The sequence below is a fragment of the Schistocerca nitens genome, chromosome 2, assembly GCF_023898315.1.
Source record: "Schistocerca nitens isolate TAMUIC-IGC-003100 chromosome 2, iqSchNite1.1, whole genome shotgun sequence".
NCBI classification, from domain to species: Eukaryota; Metazoa; Arthropoda; class Insecta; order Orthoptera; family Acrididae; genus Schistocerca; species Schistocerca nitens.
Window position 1 is genome coordinate 890,278,069 of NC_064615.1, and position 26,525 is coordinate 890,304,593.

At 38.5% G+C, this 26,525-nt stretch overlaps 1 protein-coding gene across 1 annotated transcript in view; it reads right to left on the minus strand.

Moving 5' to 3' along the window:
* The window catches only part of LOC126237202 (NFX1-type zinc finger-containing protein 1-like), a 399,723-nt gene that overhangs the window by 82,485 nt on the left and 290,713 nt on the right, over nucleotides 1–26,525 (minus strand). The window contains exon 10 of the mRNA XM_049947082.1: nucleotides 23,522–23,687. Coding sequence (XP_049803039.1) covers nucleotides 23,522–23,687 — 166 coding nt within the window. The remainder of the gene's footprint in view (nucleotides 1–23,521; nucleotides 23,688–26,525) is intronic.

Genomic DNA, 26,525 nt, shown 5'->3' on the forward strand with positions numbered 1-26,525 from the left:
GTGTGTGTGTGTGTGTGTGTGTGTGTGTGTGCGAGTGTATACCTGTCCTTTTTTCCCCCTAAGGTAAGTCTTTCCGCTCCCGGGATTGGAATGACTCCTTACCCTCTCCTTTAAAACCCACATCCTTTCGTCTTTCCCTCTTCTTTCCTCTTTCCTGACGAAGCAACTGTTGGTTGCGAAAGCTAGAATTTTGTGTGTATATTTGTGTTTGTTTGTGTGTCTATCGACGTGCCAGCGCTTTCGTTTGGTAAGTCACATCATCTTGGTTTTTAGATAATTTACACATATAGAGAATACGAGCAGTCTTATCACACTTCTCTGGAGCACTCCAGAAAATAACCTTGTCTCTGTTGAACTTTTGGTGCCACCGACAGTGTGCAGGGTTCTATTTCTTAAGAACTCTTCGAGCCACTCAAGTGTGTGGGAACCTATTCCGTATGCTCAGACCTTTGTTGCAGTGGGACCCTGTGTCCAATGCTTTTCAGAAATCTAGGAACATGGAATCTGCCAGCTGCTTAGGTCCATTCTTTTACCCTTCTTCTACACAGGAGTCCTTCCACCTTTCAGTCTTCTCTTCTTTGCTTGCTACTGGGTTGTCATGTTAGGTCTAGATAATCATACAATTTTTTCTAATTTTTTAAAAGTTTTATTAAATTTTCCCCTAAACTGCAACTATATTTTGCATATTAATGTACATTTCTAATGCTTTGTATTTCTCTTCGGCTTCACCACTTTGCACTCGCTATCATTCCCACTTCTATGTGCCTGTTCTCCTTTATGCCTGCCTCTTCATTTCCTGCATTTCTAAGTTTTCTCCTTGCAAGAATTAAAATTAGTAATGCAGTTGTTATACAAGGACTTCTGCTGGGCCTTGCCTTATTGCCCCCCCCCCCCCCCCCTCTGTCTGTTGTCTTCCCTATTTCATCTCTCAAAGCTACCTGCTCTTCTCGTATTTGTTCTGAAAGAGGGTAAACAGAACATCTCTTAGTTAAAAAACAACTGAAGCAAAGTATCTAAAAAATGAAATACAAAAATATCTGCATCTCATAAGGCACATTCCATTATAAATTTTATGGAAAAAAATTCAGGATGAAAAAATACATCATCTGAACACATGAGGCAACCAGCAATAAATTTTGGACGAAATAATCCAGACGACATTATTAACTGTACTTATAACTAGTTTCATATAAATTTGATTTGCAATCATGACAGTGACACAGTGCAAATTTCAGTTGCCAAAATACTATTTTACTCTAGGTTGCACTATTTTCATTCTTGTATATTTGTAAATTTTAATATCTTACTAATAACCTGAACACAAAGGAAAACTCACCCGCATGCAAAGACCACATCATTATCAAACTGGAACAGTCCCAACCAAACAGCAGGACTTAAAAAATCTAGTTAAGGGAGCTATGTAAAAGGTGGCATACGCAGTCACAAATTGGACATATCTGGATCAGGATGGTCAATTAAAAAGAAAAAAATATTTATTGCCAGAATGACCCCCAAAGGGGTTTATTAATAGGGTATATATTTGTAGTACTTAAGAGAAGTGGAGAGGTGGCCGCTAAAACCAAAATGCAAATAGTGGCTTGGGAGAACAGGAGATGAGTGTGTTAGTGGTTCAGGTACCGGAGAGCGAGAGAGCAATACGCCTTCGCTTGAGCCCCTGCGCAGCCACGTCCAATGCACCACGTGACCCCTCCTACATTACGCCATTGACTAAGGGATTGAACAATGTGCACTGAAAGCATCTGCTGTTCAGTGTTCCTTCTGTGAGAATGTTAACAGTCCAGTGTCCTTTCTTCACTCCATTTTACTTTTCTACATCTTTCATTTTCTGACTCGTCATTTTTCGCCGTCCCCCTTCCACCTCTGTTACACACAATGCGCTTAGCTTTTCACTCTTATTAACTTGTGCACTGTGTTTTAGTAATAATCTCTGCCTTGCATATTACCCTGTCTTCCACCTTTAAGCTCTCAAGTTTTCAAATCTTGTCCAGTGCAGTCCCCAACATCAGTCTTTCTTTCTCATCCTGTCCAGCAAGTTTCCCTTGAAATGGGGATCTAGGTGACTTTTCTGAACTGCACCCCTTTCCCTAAACCTCTCTAGTCCTTTTCCTTCACCCCTCTTCCTTCTCCTTCAACACTTCTGCCAGAAGAAGGTGCCACCAGCTCCGAAGCTTGTAAAAGTTAAACCCTTTTGTATATTTGTTCCCCTGCCACACCTGGTGAGTAGACTTTTTTATCTATCCATTTACATTATATTATCAATAATTATTTTCATTGTTAAACAAATGAATGAATGCCACATGATTTCCAGTGATAGCCACTAATGTCACTGGGTTATGGAATTTCAAGTGCAAGAGTCAGGAAAATTTTTAGAGGTTATAATTTCACAGAGGAAAGTGAAGTCGGCCAGACTTTGTACAGATCTTAAGAAAGTAAACATGGCCCAAGCAGGCAGTATTATATTTATTGTCTACGATAATAGCTAATTTTGACTCCTAAGTCATTTTCAAGCAGTTATCATAAGTGATGTGTGCCTTTACATATGTACTGGCTATTTAGTCAAATGTGATGTGAAGCTTGAAGCTCGTCATAAATGCCTGAAAATTGCTTAACAGTCAAAATTAGCTAATAGCATGGACAGTAAATATATTACACCTGTTTGGACCATATTTTCTTTCTTAAAACATCAGTCTCTCTGTTTTGTAAAACAGCTTGAGTGGATAATGTATCAAAAAAGCTGAAAAATGTGACCACTGGAAATTACCAGATGAAACCAGTTATATTCACCAGCTTGCATTCTGCACACAATCTGGCAATAGGAGCCTCTAGTGAAGAAACCCTCCAATGTAACATCAATATCTGACTGAAAGAGTTAAAGAAGAAATGCAGGTCAATGTTGGATAACCAAAAACTAAGGTTATAAACAAGAGGGAAGAAAGTCATAACATTACAGTGGAAGGGAAGCAACTTGAACAGATTTGTAAATTTAAGTTACTTCAGCTCTACCATCTGAAGCAAAGAACAAGGGTTGGGCTTAATGTTCCATTGACATCGAGGTCTTTAGAGACAGAGCACAAGCTCGGGCTCAGTTCTATCATCTGAACAGGTGGGAAGATGGAAGAAGAAATTGGGAGACGTCGGGCAACATGTTGTCTATTAAATGCAGTCCAACAGAACTTCCTCCCAGAAAGCAAGTTCAGCCAGCCGGTGTGGCTGCGCAGTTCTAGGCGCTTCAGTCTGGAACCGCGTGACCGCTACGGTCGCAGGTTCGAATCCTGCCTCAGGCATGGATGTGTGTGATGTCCTTAGGTTCGTTAGGTTTAATTACCGTATTTACTCAAATCTAAGCCGCACGTTTTTTCTGGTTCTTGTAATCCAAAAAGCCGCCTGTGGCTTAGAATCGAGTGCAAAGCGGAAGTTCTGAAAAATGTTGGTATGTGCCGCCACAACTAACTTCTGTCGTCGAATATACGTAGCGCTTCACAGGCAAAAAAAAAAAAAAAAGGTGGAAGATGAGCTTTTTTTCTCCGCCCTGAGTTTTGAACACTGCATTTTCATACATTATTCAACGAACTAAATACAAATTCCGTATTGTTCATCTTCGAATGTAGCAGCATTTCAATGCACTACAAAAATCCGACTGGCAAGACTGTTTGGGATGTTTTTCAATATGGCCAACTCTGCGTTCTGAATTTTTTCCTACCTGTGAGAAGAGATGGTTGCTAATAGGAACTTTTATGAATTGTGAATCACATGCAGTGTTCTCTTCACCATAATAATAATAATAATAATAATACGAATATAAACATTTTGCCATGTATTCTTTCGTGTTTGCTGCTATCTCATTTAAATCCTGTCTGCCTAATAAACTACGAAACTAGAGCGAGACAACAGCAAACGCGGAAGAATATACATATCATGTCATGTTTATATTCATATTATTCTTATGCTGAATAGTGATACAGTCAGAAATGAAGCACGGCAATTGATTAGATTTTTAAATCTAAGATGACTCTAATTTCTGTGCAGAATGTAATGTACTAAAGAGGCGTCTGCAAAGATTTTCAAACGGAGAAAAATTTTCACTAAACTCTCGTTCAGAAGATCTTCTATCATACGCAGTCTATTATTTGGTTCTTGTTGATCATTATCAAAGAAAGCAGCAGTGTAAGTAACAACAAATAGCAGTCTCTTGCCATTGCTTCGCTAATGAGACGATTCCTCTCTCTTTTTTTAAGCAGCGGTAGCGCGCACAAATGCAAGCCATGCCGCGAGCGGCGACAGGTCGTAAACACTCATTATCAGAATGCGACAAACAATGCATGACACATTACAGTAATGCATTTTCAGCTTTGAGTGACGTTAACACCTATAACAAAGAGAACGGCACTTATCAGATCAAAGAAAAATAAGCAATCAATTCAAACCAGACGAAGCACGTGAAAAAGTAAGGGTACCCGTATAAATACAGACGGAGCGCCTGACGCATAGCAATGGCTACCTGGTAAAGCTTAACTGCTAAGCTTGCGACTCAAACCAAACTACTATAGCTGTATCGTCATTCATTTGACCTAAATTGTGTCTCATATTACAATGGACCAACTTTGTTTCGATTTGGAGGTGCAGCCTAAAACTTTTCTCTCCCCTTGAATTTCGAGTCTCAAAGTTCATGTGCGGCTTAGATTCGGGAATTTTTTTTTCCTTGATTTCGAGTCTCATTTTTCAGGTGCGGCTTAGATTCGAGTGTGGCTTAAATTCGAGTAAATACGGTAGTTCTAAGTTCTAGGCGACTGATGACCTCAGAAGTTAAGTCGCACAGTGCTCAGAGCCATTTGAACCACAAAGCAAGTTCATCTGCTCTATGCTAGCTTGCTCTCCTGACCAACACATTTAGAGCAGGAACTGCCAAATGTTTTTTTTAACGTAAATAAAATACAATGACAACATTTAGCAAGAGAATTTTGTAATCTGACGCAAGACAAGAATAGAAAGAGAGCTATCAACAGGGATAAAGTTATCTGCATATATGTCTACCACATCCTAATATTGGTCACTGCTTGAATCTGAGCCAGTAAATAAGCACAGAAATATGCAGACTCAGGTGGTAGAGTATGATACAGTTCAGTTTTTCAAAGCAGCTATGCATACATTAAATTATTGAAATATAAAACAATAATATTGATCACAAATAATGTTTTGTGCTGTAGCATTTTTTCTTCTTTCGCAAATGAACAATGTAAATGTAAAATTCCTATAAACTGCAAGCCACTTACGCAATATGATGACCCACTGTTATTCATTTTACAGCATAAAACTAGGTGTAGGCAATAGTATAATGTATTCAAAGAGTTATTCAGTAGTATGTCACATATGTATATGTAATGTACACCATTTAATGATCTATTTATTAATTTAGCCAAGTGAGTAAATGACTGAGTTCAAGATATAAGAAAGGAGCAAGACAATCACCTAATAAGAGATGGATACATAACATTAGAAAATATGCAGAAGCAACATGGCTGTCTATAGCAGAAGGCAATAGTGGATGGAAACTCTAGAATAGGGCCTTATCTTGCAAGAGATATCAAATGGCTCATGATATTGATGATGATGGTGATGATTCATTCAAATATATATATACATTTTTGTACACTGGTCATTTGAAGGCAATTACAAAAAGGATGGAAAAAGATGTAAACAGAAGCACAAAGCTGGCTGGGAGCACACTTTATAAACTGAATAAAGTTTGTGAAACTAAGTTATCAATGTGTGTGGAACAGAAAGTTTACAATTGGTATGTATTATCAAAGACATGGACTTGCTCAACAAGCTGTGGAGGGAGACATGATGGGAAGAACTAGGGAAGATATGAAACAAACAGAGCAGACAACATACTGGAGTGGAAGATATAATTATGATCGTAATGAAATGAAATGGATGTAGACAAAACACATAGCCAGCCTCAGAGATGGAAAATGGGCAAATAAAAGTTTTTTACCACATTTCAAAAAACAGTGATGGTGGTGGTGGTGATGATATGGCAGTGGTAGAAGTAGAAGTGGTAACTTTATGCATCTGTGGATAAGAAAATACTGTGAAAATGGCCTAGCAGAAATTGGTTACATATCGCAAAATACCATTCATCGTATGAATTTCATCCTGGGCAGAGTGCCCTTAACTTCAATACTCTCAAGGAGATGCAAAACAATGAAAATTACTCAACCACTAAAGACAAGATATCTTTGCACTCTCCTCTCACCAAAACATTACAAGGTAGTCTACATATGTATTTTTGCAGCATCACATACATGCCCAAAACTGCATACCTGCACTCATTCTGGCAAGATACAGGCTGCCTTCCAATATATGCCTAAGTTCAGAATGTAGGAACATCTGCAGCATGAGACTCGAATATCACTACATACACATGCAGTCCACTGTATTGCTATTCAAATACTGTCAACTGGCAGTATTACACCCAGTTTCCCCTGCCAATATACACTTTAGTGGGCTTCTACTGAAGACACTTGTTTGGAGCATGGGGCGACTGTGCAAGAGGTCAGCTGATTGACAGGTTATTCACCATTTCCTGCTGAAGAATGGTTATGAGACTGAGCACAGGCTGAAATCAGCACTAAATTGCCCCACTTTCCCTACATTGGACTCTATCTTGTAGCAGTGCAGTTCTATCAATATATTATCTCCTAAGTCAAGCAGAGTTGATGCCCCAAAGCAGCGGCAACTTCTAACCCTGTTTGGGAAAAAGTAGAAAAGAAGGAAGATTAAGGATTTAATGTCCTATCAGTCTCAATTTCAGGCAAGATATTCATACTCCTGGTTGTTTTTACAACTTTTCTTAATATGTTACGGTCCTGTTAATAATATGAAACTATTTCAGGATCATTACTTGCGCTGGTTATTTTCTGCAAGTTAGTTTTTTGTTGTGAACAGATTCTTATTCCTGTAGTGGCTGAAGGTTTCTTTAATAACTTCCCATTATTACATATAGTGAGCTTTTTAGGAAGATGACTTTCAAAAGTGGATACAAGCTCATGACGAAATATGTTGAATTTGGAGCTAGAATTAGGCAAATTGTAATCCCTACATCTGTCATCACTTTTTAAGCTTCCTTTAAAATCTACAGTAGTTTTGCATCGATCAGTCTCACTCTTTTCTTTGAGCATTTCTTAACTGTACAGATGTTAGTTCTATAATGAAACTAACTGTACTTTGTGATGTGACATTCACTTTACCACAGGACTGGCATGTATATCTCTAACTTGCACTTGCTGTACGAATAAATTATAGATAAGTGTGCTACTATCTTGGGCAGCTAGAGTAGGGAAGTTTATAACTAATAACAAATTATAAGTGACTACCAGCACCTCTAGATAACTTTTTCTGTCAGATTCCTTCAAGAAATTTGCATTAATATTACCACTTAATAATGATGCCTTCCCTCTGTATGAGAGACACACAATAAGCCATCATGATTTTTCATGAAAATTCCCCAGTTATCCAGTAGAGACCTATATACTGTATCAATCACAAGAGTTACATTTCCAAATATTAACTCACAAGCACATGCTTCTGTATCATGATCTACAGAGAATTTACTTATTTCTACATTTTTGTGTTTATATTCCTTTTTTTGAATGTGACAGCTCCTTTATCCTTACTGGATCTACATGAATATGCAGCTAATTTATAACCACTCAGATAAACAATGAAAACTGATTTTAAATGGCTCCAGCAAAGTGCATTCTTATCCAGCATTTAATGGCCTCATTTAATCACTTTCTTTCGATTAAAGACATCTTCCACCCAGTTCAGATTGGTGTTTCATAGCTTTATATCAGTTCTATCCTGGTGTGCTGGAATAGTTTTTGTTAATTAAGGTGGTTATGCATATTTACAGTAGTTTGATAGTCAAGCATTTTCTTCTATTTAACAACCCATGAAGTTAGTAAAGGATTTAAGGCTTCAGTGTGAAGGCTACCATTAGAGAGCACTAGCAACTCATGGTGGTGTGGAGTGGCTTCAGGATTCACAAGATGGACCAACACCAAGTGTGCACAGAGTGATTTAACGACAGTTCCCAGAAAAGATCCCAGCTACAGCATGTAAACAAAATGAAGCAGAGGTGCTGTAAAGTGTGTGCAGATAAGGAGAAAAAAAGAAACCGAGAAAAGAGCAAGAAAAGAAACATGATGGTGGCGTATGCAGTGTAATGTGGGCCTCTGCACACCTGACTCTTTCAAAGAGTACCATACCTGAATAAATTATGCTTGATATACATCTAAAAACAAAGATGATGTGACTTACCAAATGAAAGTGCTGGCAGGTCGACAGACACACAAACGAACACAAACATACACACAAAATTCAAGCTTTCGCAACAAACTGTTGCCTCATCAGGAAAGAGGGAAGGAGAGGGAAAGACGAAAGGATGTGGGTTTTAAGGGAGAGGGTAAGGAGTCATTCCAATCCCGGGAGCGGAAAGACTTACCTTAGGGGGATAAAAGGACGGGTATACACTCGCACACACACACATATCCATCCACACATATACAGACACAAGCAGACATATTTGAAGACCAAGGATATGTCTGCTTGTGTCTGTATATGTGTGGATGGATATGTGTGTGTGTGCGCGAGTGTATACCCGTCCTTTTATCCCCCTAAGGTAAGTCTTTCCGCTCCCGGGATTGGAATGACTCCTTACCCTCTCCCTTAAAACCCACATCCTTTCGTCTTTCCCTCTCCTTCCCTCTTTCCTGATGAGGCAACAGTTTGTTGCGAAAGCTTGAAATTTGTGTGTATGTTTGTGTTCGTTTGTGTGTCTGTCGACCTGCCAGCACTTTCATTTGGTAAGTCACATCATCTTTGTTTTTATATATATATATATATAAAAACAAAGATGAGGTGACTTACCGAACGAAGGCGCTGGCAGGTCGATAGACACACAAACAAACACAAACATACACACAAAATTCAAGCTTTCGCAAAACAAACTGTTGCCTCATCAGGAAAGAGGGAAGGAGAGGGAAAGATGAAAGGATGTGGGTTTTAAGGGAGAGGGTAAGGAGTCATTCCAATCCCGGGAGCGGAAAGACTTACCTTAGGGGGAAAAAGGACGGGTATTGATTTGAGCTAATGTGTGATTATTAGTAATGTTATAGTTTTGGGTTAATTCCTTGCATGTGTGAATGTAGTGTTCAGCCAGTTTGAAGAAAAGTAAGTATTCCTGGCTCCAGTTAACTTCTGGACATTGTAAATTTAGGGGAAATGGATTAGAGTGTCGTCAGTCTTAGCAGTTGCACAAGGTGGTCAGTTCTAGCTCAGTTAAGATTCGAGGAGGTGCTGCTTCGGATGACACAGTTACATTCTGTGATACATTCAGAACTGTTATCGCCACAATAGGCAGTGTTCACATGAATGTGACTCGACCGTGTACCATAAAGATGCTGTGTGACCTAACCTATTGGGAAGAAAATAATGCAAATTAACTATGTGAAAATAAAACTCTGTGATGTCTTTCGGTTACGACAGCAAAAGAAATAAAAGGATATGAAGTTCTTTTGGTAAATTAAATATATTTTTCAAATTTAAGCTTTTGATGTATTTGAAATAATATGAAGTGCTTTTGGTAAACTAAATATATTTTTCAAATTTAATCTTTTGATGTATTTGATGTGTCAGTTAAGATATGCTCATGTAGTATAAACTTTTAATTGTGAAAACCATTTAAAAATTGTGGGTTGCTCTATGAGGCATGGTGCAATATTTGTCAGGAATTACAAGGGGAAACAGGAGAACAAACAAATGTATGAGGAAACAGAGTGGAGTCAAAAACATAATTGTGAAAACAAAATGCAGGTGACCAGGATATGTAAGCAGTTGAATATATGATACATGGATGAAGGAAATTCTTCCCTGGTTTGAAGAGGCAAGAAAAGCCAGAGATGACAATCTGTCAGAATTTGAGCACGTAAAATTAGAAAACATGCAGGGGTAATGTGAATGCATGTGTAACTGAAAACTGTCATGAATGGAAAAGTCTACTGGAGGGTTTTATTGATTACTATCTGGTTGCTCATCTTTAATACAATTTGATAACCCAAGTGCAGCTCTACCCAAAAAATATGTTGGAAGTGTCTGACACATTTACTCCCCTCTATTTGCCCCCTCTCCCATTTTTAAGTACATGTTGTTTCCACTTGATACTTAAGATCAAACCAGATAAAGCTGACTATGTCCGAAACGGTGGCTCTCCAGTTAGAACTAACCACTTGAGAAGTTTGACCTTGTTTAGTGTCATGTATTACCAGAAACTTGAGGTGCTTAAACAGGAAAGGAACTATGAATGGAATCGAGGGAATAAAGACAGCTTATATTGGTAGGAAACCTCAGTTGTGTGGAGGCAAGAGATCCCAAAGGGTAATGCATTGCTTGCTCTGTGTCAGTGTCAGAGACTATGGAGAAGTAATATCCTGTCAATGCATAAATGCAGTTCATGGTGTTACAGGTGTTACTTGATTAACCCTTTGAGTGCTGCAGATGGGAAATCCTGCCACACCCCACCATTTTGCAAGGGCTGCAGATGTCGTTAGCCACTGCAGTGGTATTTCCCATGGGTGCTGAAGACGACATTCGTCATCTCGGCCTCGCCGGTACCTTAATCCCAGTGACGGCTTTTACCATCAGCCAGTTCCACTACTTATGGTCCTGCAGACATCTATAGCCAGTCAGCAGCATTTCCAGCAATTTGCTGTTTGACTTTCGTGCTAGCTGGTTCATGTGATCATCTGTATTCTGCTTCTGTGGCGTTGTTTAGCTTTCAGCAGTATTTCTGTCGGATTTCACTGTTGCTGTTTGACATTCATGCTAGCTGGTCCATGTGATCATCTGCAGTCTGCCTGTGTGTGTGTGTGGTTTAGCTTTCTGTCTATTCATCAGGATTTTTAGGGAGCACATTGGCGTGGGTGCACTGAAGAAGAGATGCTGTATATACTCACAAGGAGTGACAGTGACCGTGAGTGTAGCATCTTCAGTGACTGTAGTGATTTTATTGGCAAAAGTGTGATTTCAGTCCAGCACTGCATGTATTTGATAACTCATCCTCAGTACATAATTGCCAACTAGCACCTGATTTTTCATGATACTTCAATCAGAAGATCTGATGAAATTTATAGCACTTAAAACAAAGTGATTTTACACTTTCACCATGGCAAATACTTCAGACTCAGTTCACTCTCGACTGTCCAACTGGAAAGATACTGGTTTTAAGGAACTGTATTGCTTCATTGGTATTTGGCTTCTCTTGGCCTGTGTTAAAAAGTTGAGAATATGGGAAAATTGGTCCAGAGATGTACCTCTGAGCACTCCAATTTTTGGCAAATTTATGTTCCTTTTGAGAATGTTGCATTTTAGTGCACTGCAGTGGTATTTCCCATGGGTGCTGAAGACGACATTCGTCATCTCGGCCTGGCCGGTACCTTAATCCCAGTGACGGCTTTTACCATCAGCCAGTTCCACTACTTATGGTCCTGCAGACATCTATAGCCAGTCAGCAGCATTTCCAGCAATTTGCTGTTTGACTTTCGTGCTAGCTGGTTCATGTGATCATCTGTATTCTGCTTCTGTGGCGTTGTTTACCTTTCAGCAGTATTTCAGTCGGATTTCACTGTTGCTGTTTGACATTCATGCTAGCTGGTCCATGTGATCATCTGCAGTCTGCCTGTGTGTGTGTGTGTGTGTGTGGTTTAGCCAATCGTGGAGGTGACCATTTGTTTAAAATTAGGAAAATAATTGATGCAGTTCGTATGGCATTCCACAGTGTGTTTAATCCATACAAAATGCCCTTGTTGATGAGAACTTATTGTTGTTTAAAGATCACTTATCTTCTGAACAATTTATTCCTTTGAAATGAAGTAGATTTGGAATCAAGCCATTTATGTTGTGCTACTGTAAAACGGGATATGTCTTGGATTTCACTGTATACACAGGAACAACAACAGAAATTGAAGTCCATAATTTGTGGAAATCCAGCAGTATAACAGCAACATTAATGAAGCCATACTGTGAACGTGGACATACTCTGTATGTTGACAATTGGTATACAAGTCCAGACTTGTTCCTCTGGTTGCAAAACCATAGGATAGCGGCCTGCGGTACTGTATGTAGCAGGAGGCGCAATTTGCTGAAGCTACAGAAGAAATTGAAATGAGGAAAAGTTGAATTTATATCAACTGACACAATGCTTGCCATCAAGTGCTGGGACAAGAGTGAAATGTTGATGTTGACTACCTGTAGCACCACAGAAATGTGTTACACAGGAAAGAAAACAGGACAACTGGTGTGAAAGTAATGAGGCCTCAACTTGTTGTCGACTACAATGCAAGTATGGACGCAGAAGACCACTCTGACATGCTTTTAAGCTCAGTTGGAATTGTGCGTAAATGTGTTAAAATTATACAAAAAGATTTTTTTGATGCTGTGCACCATTGTGTTTCGTATGCTCGCACTCTTCATAGATCAGTTACAGGCAGAAAAATACCATTAGCAGATTTCCATTTATGTCTGGTACAAAACTTGTGGAAAAATTTGCTACTGAACAAAGAATACATAAGAAAAGACGATGCTCTGATCATGAGAATCATTTGTGCTTTACTGGAAGGCACTTTCCAAATGCCATTCCAAGTGATCAGTCCAAGAAATGCAGACTATGGCATAGATGTGCAGTCTGCTCAAAACAGAATGTGTGCCAAGAAACAAAATATGAATGCAAAATATGCAATATATGCTAGTGTGTTGTAGCATATCTCACACAGAAGAACTTAAGCCAAGTTGGTACATCTGAAAGATGAAATTCATCCCTTACATCTGAAAAAATTATTTAAAAATTTAAAAAATAAAAATGTACAAAAATAACTTCACCATTGCCGGTTCAAAGCTCGTATGAGAAGGAAGAATGGGAAATATAACAGTGCATATAAATGAATAAAAATAAAACTAAATAAAAACACAGAATTATCTGACCTTAAAGAGCCTGTACAGGTGAGTTACTGTGCTGACAAGCACCTTATGTACGAACATGTGAAACATCCAGTCTGTGCCAACAAACACAGACTGCATACTTCAAGTCCAGTACCATAATGAACAAAATGAAAAAAGAATTATTCATATCAATTGTTTCATTTGTGAAAATCCCATAGAAAAAACCTCTTTCAGTATTTCTAGAATTTTCCAATTTTACAGGTAACTTTTAACTTTTTCAAACTTTTCTTTCAAACAAATCTTGCCTTAATAATTATGAATGCATAAAAAAAAAAATCATCCAAATTGGGTAAGCCATTTTTGAATTTTAGTGAGACAAATAAAAAATGATGGTTAACTTCATTAGACAATGGTCAGTTGAGTTTTCTGATGCACAAAAAGTCATTAGGAATTAAAGGTGATGTTTAATTAGGTAGTGTAGAAACGTTAGTATGTCCCTATCGAATTCTGAAACAAAATTTATACGTCGTCATTTATTTCTATTTTATAATTACAATTGTGTCCCGTATAAAAAGAATTTAAAAACATTGACTTTTTGGTTTGGAAGTTTCCCTGGGGATAATTTATTGGGTTAATGAGCTCAAAATATAGTGATTAGCTTCAAAAGTGTGTCTCGACATCAAAACACTTCCCTCAATAGTTGTTTGCGGGCGAATTATTGCGCAAGTACAGATGAACGTGACTGATCGTTATGGATTCTCCAGTATTTACATCATAAGTTACATACAAAAAGCTGATAATTAAGTATCTTAAGTATCAATATGTCAAATAAAACTCTGATGTATGCAGAGACCTTATGGTGTTTCACAAGAACTAATTACAACTGTATTGTATTGTATTGTATTTTTTATTGGTCCTGTTGTCTACATAGCAGCTTATGCATAAGACATTGGACAAGTCAAGTTATAAATATACAGGCTGAAAGTCATTACAAGGCATACATATTTAAGGTTACAATAATACACTTTACACGTAAGTATTTATATAACACATTTCATACATTTAAATATTGTTCAATGCAGTAAAAGCAGTGATGCTGTAAATATGACTTAAGAGATTTTCCAAATGTATTGACCTCAGTGATAGCTTTTATGTTTTCAGGAAGTTTGTTATAAAGCTTAACTCCCATGTGAAAAGTACCTTTTTGGCACAGTGCTGTGCTGATTTGAGTCATATGTAAGTTTCTGTTTTGTCTGGTAAAGTGCTCATGTATATCACAGTTTTTTTGCAGTCTCCGGTCCTTGCCTATTACATTTAATTTAAGGAACAAAAGGGTTTCCATAATGTATACACATGGTAATGGAGGAATACCAGATTTCTTAAACAGGGGTTTACAAGAGTCTCTAGGCTTGCACCCAAACAAGATTCTAATGGCCCTTTTTTGTAGTTTAAAAGTGCTATTAGCTGTTTTAGAGTTTCCCCAGAAGGTGACCCCATATCTAAGACGAGAATGAAAGTACGCATGATATGCATTCAATACTGTTTTCTCACTACAGCATGATTTTAATGAACAAAGAAGGTAACATGTTTTGCTCAGTTCTGCATTGAGATATTCAATATGCTTATTCCATCTGATGTTACTCTGCAGCCAAAGTCCTAAAAATTTGGTTTCAGTATTGTTACCAACTGGTTCGTCATTGATAGAGACCGATGGGATAAACATGTCCTTGTTAGGAACATTGTGGAATTTTAGAGCAATGGTTTTCTTACTGTTTATTACAAGCTGATTACTCTGTGCCCAGCTGCTAAGTTGTTTCGTGACCGTGTTTACTGTCTGCTGTAACTGTTCATTGTCGTCTCCTTTTAGTAGAATCGTGGTGTCATCTGCAAATATGATTGTTTTGTGTGCATCAAGATTTAAGCTTAGATCGTTTATGTACAGAAGAAACAGAAGGGGTCCCAATACTGATCCTTGGGGTACACCACATTTAATTTGTCTATAGTCAGATAAGTGATTAGATACAGTTTTTAGTTCAATATTTGTGTGCTTGATACACACTGCCTGCATACGATTAGTCAGGAAGGAACTGATCCACTTGTTGGACAGACCTCGAATACCATATCTTTCTAGCTTTGATAGCAGAATTTTATGGTCCACCATGTCAAAAGCTTTTGACAAGTCAATAAAGACTCCTATTGTTTCCTGTTTTTTGTCCATCAGGTTTAGGATGGAATTGATGCACTCATAGACAGCAGTTGTCGTTGACCTCTTGTTTCTGAATCCATGTTGTTCATTACATAGGATGCTGTTTTTATTTATAAATTTCGTAAGTTTCTCATACATAACTTTTTCCAGTACTTTAAAGATGCAGGAGGAAATTGTGATGGGTCTGTAGTTGTTTACATTGTCTTTATCCCCTTTTTTATATACAGGAATAACTTTTGATGTTTTCAACACATCGGGGAAAGTGCCTGCCTGAAGTGAGCAGTCGCATAAGTGTGTGAGTACTTCAATTAGGTTTGATGCGCTCTTCTTTAACATTGTTGCAGGTATACCATCAATACCTGCCGATTTGGAATTTTTTAGTCCTTTTATTGCTTTAGCTACTTCATCTTGTGAAACAGAACTGATGTACATTGATCCTCTACATGCACTTATTTTATACTCATTTGCGTGGGTGCTCTTAAAGTTTGATTGTAACATATTATCTGCAACACCTGTGAAAAAGTTGTTAAATGTGTTGGCTACTTCTTTCTGTAATAAGTTGTTGAAGTAGTTTACATTATGCTGATTATAACTTCGATATGCTGTTCTGAAAGACATGTTGTTAATAATACTGTCTTGTACTTTTATGCTTAATATTTGAGCAAGATGATCACTAAAACCTGCATTGAAAATTTTCAGATAGGTGTTGTGTAAACTCTTCTTGACTAGAAACAGATCAAGAGCTGTTTGTCAAGTTTCTGATACTCGGGTAGCAGCTTTTACTTCAGCTTTTAAGTTGTAGGACGTTGCAAGGTTCAAAATGGTCTCGCTATTTCCACTATTCGTGAGGAAGTCAATATTGAAGTCACCACAGATTATCAATTCACAATCCATTTTATTTACTTTATTTAGCAATGACTCCATTTTGTTTAAGAAAAGTTCAAAATTCCCGGATGGTGATTGGTAAACTGTAGCAATAACCAGGTTGAACTGAGTAATTTTTATAGCTGCAATTTCATAATCCTTTTCGACATTTGCCCTAGTTAAGTCAGGTAGTGGAATAAAATCTACATTATCCTTTGTGAAGATTGCTACCCCACCCTGCTTGCTGTTTTTCCTGCAGTAGTAAGCAGCCAAGACAAATTTGTTTATTTTCGTATTCTGGATTAATTCTGGGTTAAGCCAGTGCTCAGAAGTGCATAACACTGAGATATCATTAAGTTCATGTGTTAATGGTACGTTAATTTCATCGATCTTATTACGCAGGGATTGCACATTATGGTGATAAATTTTTAGTTCGAAGGTATTCACGATTTGGTAATTGGGAATCATATTTACAGCATCACATACCTCTAGTTTAAATTAGGAACGTCAGCAGTGTTGTATTTTTGTTCTTCTTTCTTGTTTATTTTGTTTTCCTCGCTGTTGTTGGAAGGATGTTCAGGAAGCTGATAGATTGTTCTATTCCTTACAAGCCTGTCTTTAATTATTTCACTAACACGATCACAAACAAACTTTTTCCCTTCATAGTTTAAATGCATTCCATGCTTCGTGTGCAGATTTCGATGCAGCTTGCTTATGTCCAGTACATCGCACTTACCGTATTGAGAACACAGTTTCCTTATTTTAATGTTTGTTTTCCGAATTTCTTTGTTTACACACGAACTATAAATCAGATCATGCCTATGAGGAAGTGTGGCAACTACTGTGTTTCTGCATTTATTAGCTTGTAAAAAATTCTGCAGCGTTTTCACGCAAACCTCTGCTTCATTTTTTGCCACATCGTTTGAACCCATTATACAGACGATAAAGTCATTATCTTGCATTAATTTCGTTTGAGAGTTAATGTCTACAACATTTTTACATCCCGCTCCCGGTTTCACTACACTAGTCACAGCTATGTCGCAATTTTTCTCACGGAGCATGCTGGATAGATTTCTGCCATGACTGTCTGTTAGTAATAGTACATTACTCTTTTTCCCTGATGATCTGTGTTTGTTGTTGACATTATTTGAAAAAAACACTATTCATTTTCAGTTCACTGACTTTTTCAAGTTCACGATCATTTGGAGAGTCGTTATCACAGTCACTTGTTTGCAAAACATGATATTTGTTTTTTTCCGAAAATGTGACAGTTTTAGCAGACTTTGTTGTTCTTTTTGTAGTTGGAACACTATTTCTGTGCAACACTTTTACCCACTCGGACAATATATTACTTTTGTCTTGCATCACTTCACTTAGTGTTGGCTTCGATCGTAGATCCCGGTTTTCTTTCTTGAGTGAGTCAATATCGCTTCTTAAGGAACTGACTATGAATTGTAAGCTCGCAATTCGTTCTTTTAGCGTTGTAATTTCAGTGTTACAATTCTTACAAACTCTCTTTTTAACAGCATAACTATAACTATTTCTCAAGTTAGAATCACACACTTCTACACTCGCAGCCATCTTTTGGCAGAACTGAAAGAAAGCCTTTGGTGAGGAGTTACATGTCAGCAGCATAAACAGTTTCAGTGTACATTGTGTCAGTCAAGCACTTCATCTCCAGATTCAAAGCTATGGAATAAGCATCCAGATACACTGTGCTTATTTTTAATGTCAGTGATCACACTGAGACTGCCAGTGAGTTGTGACCGCCCTGGTGCCATATACCCAGCATAGGGTGAGGTCGGCCAAGTGAAGAGCTCAGGCACAGACAGCAGTCCGCAGAGATGGCTATTAGTGCAGGTAAATGAATTAGGTGACCTCAAGGGTATGCTTGACATGGCCAGCCAGATGTGCAGCTGCAGCAGCCAAAGGGTTAAATGTTGGGAAAGTATGGTTCTGTTGCTCAGCCAGTTAGATAGATGGACTTCAGAAAATTGGAGAACACAAGTTGTTCTAGTTCATTGGTGTACACTAGATTTTGAAACTCTTCATTCAAATTAGCCAAGAACTTTACATCATTGCGGTCATTGTGAAGGTGATCTCATCACATGCTGAGTCAGATATGTCACTTCTCAACATATTTCCAGAAAACTGACTTCTTGTAACTGTTGTTAGTCTCATCTGCTTGTTATGTCACTGAAGAACTGGCAAAGTCAGCCGACTAATCAACTGACAGCTATCATTCTCTCAAATTCTTAATATACTAACAGATTCAAGGCTTTGGTACCCTCATCTCATCGCAAAAGTTTTGCAACTGTTAGTGCGCTTCATCAGTTAACAGAACAACTAACTGCCAGCCCTCCCTCAACTCTTTCTTATATCTAACAGATTTAAGGCTTTAGAATGTTACTGTAGGACATGGCTCCCCATCTCCTACCAAAAGTCTTACTATTATCTGAGGACCTCAACTCATTAAAAGTACTTGGACATTTTATTGGGGAATAATCAAATATTTTTTTAGATTAGATTAGATTTACTTTCATTCCAATTGATCCGTAGTGAGGAGGTCTTCCAGGATGTGGAACATGTCAGAAAAACAACAATACATGACAAATATTTACAACTAAAACAAATAAGCTAATGTACCATTCCACAGGTCCCAAGTGGAATGATCATCATTTTTTAATGAACACTATATGAAAGAGTCATTTTACAAATACTAATGCACTGAATTTAAAATAAAAAAGTTTTTTATTTATTTATAAGGTAATGAACGTGTAATAGAACTACTATAACACTTATTTACAATGAACACATTACTGCACTGAAATGGTGCAGAAGTTATATTGTACTTATATACAAATCAGTTGGTTTTACTGAGAAATTCATCAATGGAGTAGGAGTTGGCCACCAATTAATCCTTTAGGCTTCTCTTAAACTGAGTTTCATTGGTTGTTAAGCTTTTTATGGCTGCTGGTAAGTTATTGAAAATGTGTGTTCCTGAATAATGCACACCTTTTTGTACAAGACTAAGTGACTTTAAATCCTTGTGAAGATTTTTCTTATTTCTAGTATTGATTCCATGAATTGAGCTGTTGGTTTGAAAAAGTGATATATTTTTAATGACAAATTTCATTAAGGAATAAATATTTTGGGAAGCAGTAGTTAGTATCCCTAGTTCCCTAAACAGGCTTCTGCAAGATGTTCTTGAGTTCACACCACATATAACTCTTACTGCATGCTTTTGTGCCCGGAAAACTTTAACTTGGCTTGATGAATTACCCAAAAAAATAATCCCATATGACATTATGGAATGAAAGTAAGCATAGTATGCCAGCTTTTTCATTTTTATATCCCCTATGTCTGACAAAATTCGCATTGCAAACAGAGATTTGTTAAGACGCTTCAGCAGTTCTGTGGTGTGCTTCTCCCAGTTGAATTTATTATCAAGCTGTAATCCCAAGAATTTAACACTGTCCACTTCTTCTATCTTCTTGTCATTGTATGTTAGACATATACTCGTGGGACACCCCTTACAAGTTCTGAACTGCTTGTAGTGTGTTTTTTCAAAGTTTAATGACAAAGAATGGGCTAGGAACCAGTGATTAATGTCCACAAATATTTTATTAGCTGATCTTGCTAAGACTACACTTGATTTGCTATTTATTGTAATGTTTGTATCATCGGCAAACAAAACGAACTTGGCATCTGGTAATGTTACTGATGAAAGGTCATTGATATAAACAAGAAAAAGTAAGGGCCCCAAAATGGAACCTTGTGGGACCCCACATGTAATTAGTTCCCAGTTGGATGATGCCTGATAGCTTGATACATGTCTCTTTCCTAATAACACCCTTTCTTTCCTGCCAGAGATATAAGATTTGAACCATTTTGCGGCATTTCCTGTTACACTATAATATTCTAATTTACTTAAAAGGATATTGTGATTTACACAGTCAAATGCCTTTGACAGGTCACAAAATATACCAGTTGCCTGCAATTTTTTGTCTAATGAATTAAGCACATTTTCACTGTAAGTGTAGATAGCCTTCTCAATATCATAACCTTTTAGAAATCCAAACTGTGACTTTGACAGTATGTTATTTGAGATAAGGTGGTTATAAAGACGACTGTACATTACTTTTTCTAAAATTTTTGAGAATGCTGGCAACAGTGAAATTGGACGGAAATTTGATGCTATTTCTTTACCTCCCTTCTTAAACAGTGGCTTAACTTCAGCATATTTCAGCCATTCAGGAAATATTCCACTGATAAACGACTGGTTACACAGATAGCTTAATATGTTACTTAGCTCAGAACCACATTCTTTAATTAACTTTGTTGATATTTCATCATACCCACTAGATGTTTTTGATTTTAAAGATTTTATGATGGACATTATTTCTGTTGGGGTAGTGAGGGTCAAATTCATATTATGGAAGTTACTTGAAATGTCTGGTCTGAGGTATTCCATAGCAGCATCTACCGAACCTGACAACCCCATCTTGTCAGTAACAGTTATAAAATGCTTGTTAAAAAGTTCTGCAACACTATACACATCAGTCACCAATGTATCATTTACTCTTACTGCTATTTGTTCCTTTTCATGTCTGGTTCTACCGGTCTCCTCCTTCACTATATCCCATATTGTCTTTATTTTATCTGATATGACTCTCTTTTCCTTGTAATATATTTGCTTTGACATCCATATTACAGTCTTTAATATTTTGCAGTATTTCTTATACACTCCTGGAAATGGAAAAAAGAACACATTGACACCGGTGTGTCAGACCCACCATACTTGCTCCGGACACTGCGAGAGGGCTGTACAAGCAATGATCACACACACAGCACAGCGGACACACCAGGAACCGCGGTGTTGGCCGTCGAATGGCGCTAGCTGCGCAGCATTTGTGCACCGCCGCCGTCAGTGTCAGCCAGTTTGCCATGGCATACGGAGCTCCATCGCAGTCTTTAACACTGGTAGCATGCCGCGACAGCGTGGACGTGAACCGTATGTGCAGTTGACGGACTTTGAGCGAGGGCGTATAGTGGGCATGCGGGAGGCCGGGTGGACGTACCGCCGAATTGCTCAACACGTGGGGCGTGAGGTCTCCACAGTACATCGATGTTGTCGCCAGTGGTCGGCGGAAGGTGCACGTGCCCGTCGACCTGGGACCGGACCACAGCGACGCACGGATGCACGCCAAGACCGTAGGATCCTACGCAGTGCCGTAGGGGACCGCACCGGCACTTCCCAGCAAATTAGGGACACTGTTGCTCCTGGGGTATCGGCGAGGACCATTCGCAACCGTCTCCATGAAGCTGGGCTACGGTCCCGCACACCGTTAGGCCGTCTTCCGCTCACGCCCCAACATCGTGCAGCCCGCCTCCAGCGGTGTCGCGACAGGCGTGAATGGAGGGACGAATGGAGACGTGTCGTCTTCAGCGATGAGAGTCGCTTCTGCCTTGGTGCCAATGATGGTCGTATGCGTGTTTGGCGCCGTGCAGGTGAGCGCCACAATCAGGACTGCATACGACCGAGGCACACAGGGCCAACACCCGGCATCATGGTGTGGGGAGCGATCTCCTACACTGGCCGTACACCACTGGTGATCGTCGAGGGGACACTGAATAGTGCACGGTACATCCAAACCGTCATCGAACCCATCGTTCTACCATTCCTAGACCGGCAAGGGAACTTGCTGTTCCAACAGGACAATGCACGTCCGCATGTATCCCGTGCCACCCAACGTGCTCTAGAAGGTGTAAGTCAACTACCCTGGCCAGCAAGATCTCCCGATCTGTCCCCCATTGAGCATGTTTGGGACTGGATGAAGTGTCGTCTCACGCGGTCTGCACGTCCAGCACGAACGCTGGTCCAACTGAGGCGCCAGGTGGAAATGGCATGGCAAGCCATTCCACAGGACTACATCCAGCATCTCTACGATCGTCTCCATGGGAGAATAGCAGCCTGCATTGCTGCGAAAGGTGGATATACACTGTACTAGTGCCGACATTGTGCATGCTCTGTTGCCTGTGTCTATGTGCCTGTGGTTCTGTCAGTGTGATCATGTGATGTATCTGACCCCAGGAATGTGTCAATAAAGTTTCCCCTTCCTGGGACAATGAATTCACGGTGATCTTATTTCAATTTCCAGGAGTGTGTGTGTGTATATATATATATATATATATATATATATATATATAAGCCCGACTTATGTACTGAATTTTTCTTGTATGCATGTTTTCTTCCAATAAAATATGTTCTTTTGTACACACTTATTTCTTTCAAACATTAAAAGTAATGAGTTTTGGAAGTCAGATATTTTTCTTTTTTGGAAAAACATTTGACTTTCAAAATTCTAGAAAAAAATGTTCAGATATAGAATTAGAAAGACGAAGTTTGAAACTTTAATTTACGGTTCACTATCTTTATATTTTCTTCATGGCTTCAATAAAAAGTCCATAAAATGGCTTGAAAAGTGTCAGTCTGCAGGGACAAAACATGTTTAAATGGCTAAGTGTGGAAAATGTGAAAATATTTTTTTATTTCACTTTGGGTGGAGATTTATTTATTTTGTTTTGAGGTCATATGCGGCACCGCAATATGTTATTCATGCATTAACTTGACTAGACGAATATATACCTATGCTCTTCTTGGCACACTCCAGGGAGGGGGGAACAGTTTCAAGATTTTTCATCCATCTAAAGCTTACTGCAGCCAATGTGATGAAAGCCTGGTCTGCTGGAGATTGCTATTTGATCTTTATAGGCAATTCTACAGACAGGAACTGGTTATATATCACTTCAAGACAACAATTAAACTGAAACTTTGCTCATTCTCTTACAATTATTACCAACTAATGCCTGACCAAGATGTAATGAAATGTTTTGGAATTTGGTACGCGCATTAGGTGATTTGTCCAACCAATCACTGCTGGTTTTTTTATGGAGATATTTGCAATAACTTCTGTCACAATACACTGATTGCCACAGCAATGAATACCAATAGATATAGGTATATAAATTAGTTTGTACTATTTATAAAAAAACAAAGATGATGTGACTTAGCAAATGAAAGCGCTGGCAGGTTTGTGTTTGTTTGTTTGTGTGTCTTTCGACCTGCCAGCGCTTTCGTTTGGTAAGTCACATCATCTTTGTTTTTTGATAAATTTTTCCCACGTGGAATGTTTCCCTCTATTACTCTGTACTATTTCACACATGAGTTTGGGACCTGAAGTTATAATATGAATTCATCATTATAAACTGTGTAACCTTTTTAAAATAACATTGCACTGCTGTTCTTAAAAGTAAAAGTATTTACTTCACAAATTAAAACTAAATTCCATGTTTCATTTGCAGCACACATGCTTCTTAGTTTGTATATTTAGTATCAAACCTTTAAAAATATGAGCTATATATTAAACATACCTATGTCCACATATCTGCACACGGACACACTTCTCCTTGCATGGCAAATGAAGACGACCTTGAAAGCACACACTACAAGTCCCAGCACACACATGTCCACATTCCAATGTCATCCCACATGCTGTTTTACACCTTGATAATAACTCATCACTGTATGGTGATAATTCTGAAATCAACGTATAATGATAATATCAGAAAAAATAAATGCAAACAACAAAGAAACCAGATTTACACAACCTGAAGTCTGCTAATGAACACTTCATTGTTTTAAGATCCCCAATTTGTGGTTTAAAATTTCAGTACTGATTATACTACCACTTTAACTGAAATGTAGCTTAGGAAAAAGAAAATAGCTTAGTATCACACAGTACGCGTTCATGCCAATAAGGAAACATGTAGTTCTACACATTGTAATGTAACTGCCTTGGATTTTGGTGTGGAAGTATGCAATACACAGTTTTTAGTGTATTACTCAATACACTGTATCAAGTATTGTGTTGTTATACCGTCAAATAGAAAATAGCACTAAACCTTTATATCTTGCTTGAGAATAGGAACATAGCAACATCAACAGTGACAGTGACAATATTCCAATAAAAAATTATTAAGCTAGTCTTCATCTATAATTTTTCATCTGGGTGACCTATGAATATTTTCTGATTATTTAATTTAAATACTGCAGTTATGGATAGTAACAAGCTACATCTTTGTTGATACATCATTTCAACCATAAAAGCAAAGCAGAGAACAGATAACTTCAACCAGTCCCCAAAGAACATAATTATTTGGCATTCATAACAGATTTCCGAGTGTGTACCAACTGTGGTTTCCTTGATCACATTCATTACGATTCTAAGCATGTTGTATGTAAAGCTTAACTGGATGCGCTACTATAATAATAACAAAGATTTAAATAATAACATAACAATAACATTTAAGTTGTTTATTTACTGGTATTGGTATGTAATTGCCTTGGCACTGGAAGTAACATAAGGTTACTGGCTACAAACATCCTCGTGATTAGACACTAGACTCGCATTCGGGAGGACGACGGTTCAATCCCGCGTCCGGCCATCCTGATTTAGGTTTTCCGTGATTTCCCTAAATTGCTTCAGGCAAATGCTGGGATGGTTCCTTTCAAAGGGCATGGCCGACTTCCTTCCCCGTCCTTCCCTAATCCGATGACCTCGCTGTCTGGCCTCCTTCCCCAAAACAACTAACCAACTAACTACAAACATCCTTTAAATGTGAGAGTAATTTTTGGTCAGAACAACACTATCCTTCCAGCTACCCAGAATCACAAACCCCTCACCTATTGCAGATTCACTGATGAGCTCTTCATGAAATGCATCAAGGGTGTGAGCAACCTGTCCTCATTCTTCCAGAACTTCTACATCTACATACATACTCAGCAAACCACAATACGGTGCCTGGTAGAAGGTACCTTGTACCACTAATAGTCATTTCCTCTCCTGTTCCATTTGCAAATGAAGTGAGGGATAACGACTATTTAAAAGCCTCTGCACAAGCCCTAATTTCTTGCATCTTTTATCTCCATAGTCATTATGTGAAATGTATGTTGGTGGCAGAAGAATTGTTCTACAGTAAGCCTCAAATGCCATTACTCTAAATTTGCGCAATACCCTCCTGGGATTTCCATTTGAGTTCATGAAGAATCTCCATAATGCTTGCACTCCAATCAAACCTACTGATAACAAATGTAGCAGCCCGTCTCTGAATTGCTTTGATGTCTTCCTTTAATCTGATCCGGTGGGGATCCCAAACACACTAACAGTAGTCAAGAGCGGGTCCATTAGTATTCCATATGTCATCTGCTTTATGGATAAGCTACACTTTCCCAAAATTCTCCCAGTAAAATGAACCTGAGCATTCGCCTTCTCTACTATGAACCCGACATGCTCATTCCATTCCATGATGCTTTGCAATCGTATAACCAGATACTTATTTGAAATGGATGTGTTTCAAGCTGCACTCTACTAATGCTGTATTCAAATTTCAAAGGACTGTTTCTCCTACTCATCTGCATTAACTTACTTTTTTCTACATTTAGAGCAAGCTGCCATTCGTCACACCTACTAGAAATTTTGTCTAATTTATCTTGTCTATACCTAGAGTCAGTTAACGATGACACCTTCCGATACACCACAGAGTTGTCAGCAAATAGCCACTAATTGCTGCTCACCCTGCCCATCGAGTCATTTATGTATATAGAGAATAAAAGTGGTGCTATCATACTTCCCTGGGGCCTCCTGATGATACCTTGTCTCGGATGAACACTCACTGTCAAGGACCATGTATTGCGACCTATTACTTAAGAAATCTTTGGGTCACTCACATATCTGGGAACCTAAGTCTTATACTCCGGCCTTCATCAACAATTTGCATTGGGACACCATTTCAAATGCTTTCCAGATATTTAGGAATATGGAATTTGAATGTTGCCCTCCATCCATGGTTTGTATGATGTCCTGTGAGAAAAGGGCAAGCTATGCTTCACACAAGTGATATTTTCTAAATCTATGCTGATTTGCAGACAGAAGCTTGCCTGTCTTGAGGAACTTTATTATATTCGAACTCAAGAATTCTACAGCACACCGATGTTGGGGATATTGGTCTGCAATTATGCAAGGTCAGTTCTTTTATCTTTCTTATATGCAGGTGTCACCCTCGCTGTATCCCACTCCCTTGAGAGTTTTTGCTGGGCAAGAGATTTGCGATAAATGCAGGCTAAGTAAGGAGCCATTACCGCAAAATACTCACTGTAAAGCCGAATTGAGATTCCATCTGGACCTGGTGAATTATTTGTTTTCAGTTCTTTCAGTTACTTAAAATATAATTTAAAACTTTGGCTTTCCTTTTGCTGACTTCTTTGCCACGTCAGACTGGTCAACAAGTGAATTCAACCCTGCTTAGTGATTTCATGTATGACCACAATTTTCTTCGGTTCTCAGCAAGATCTTTTGCTAAGGTATGATAGTGGAAG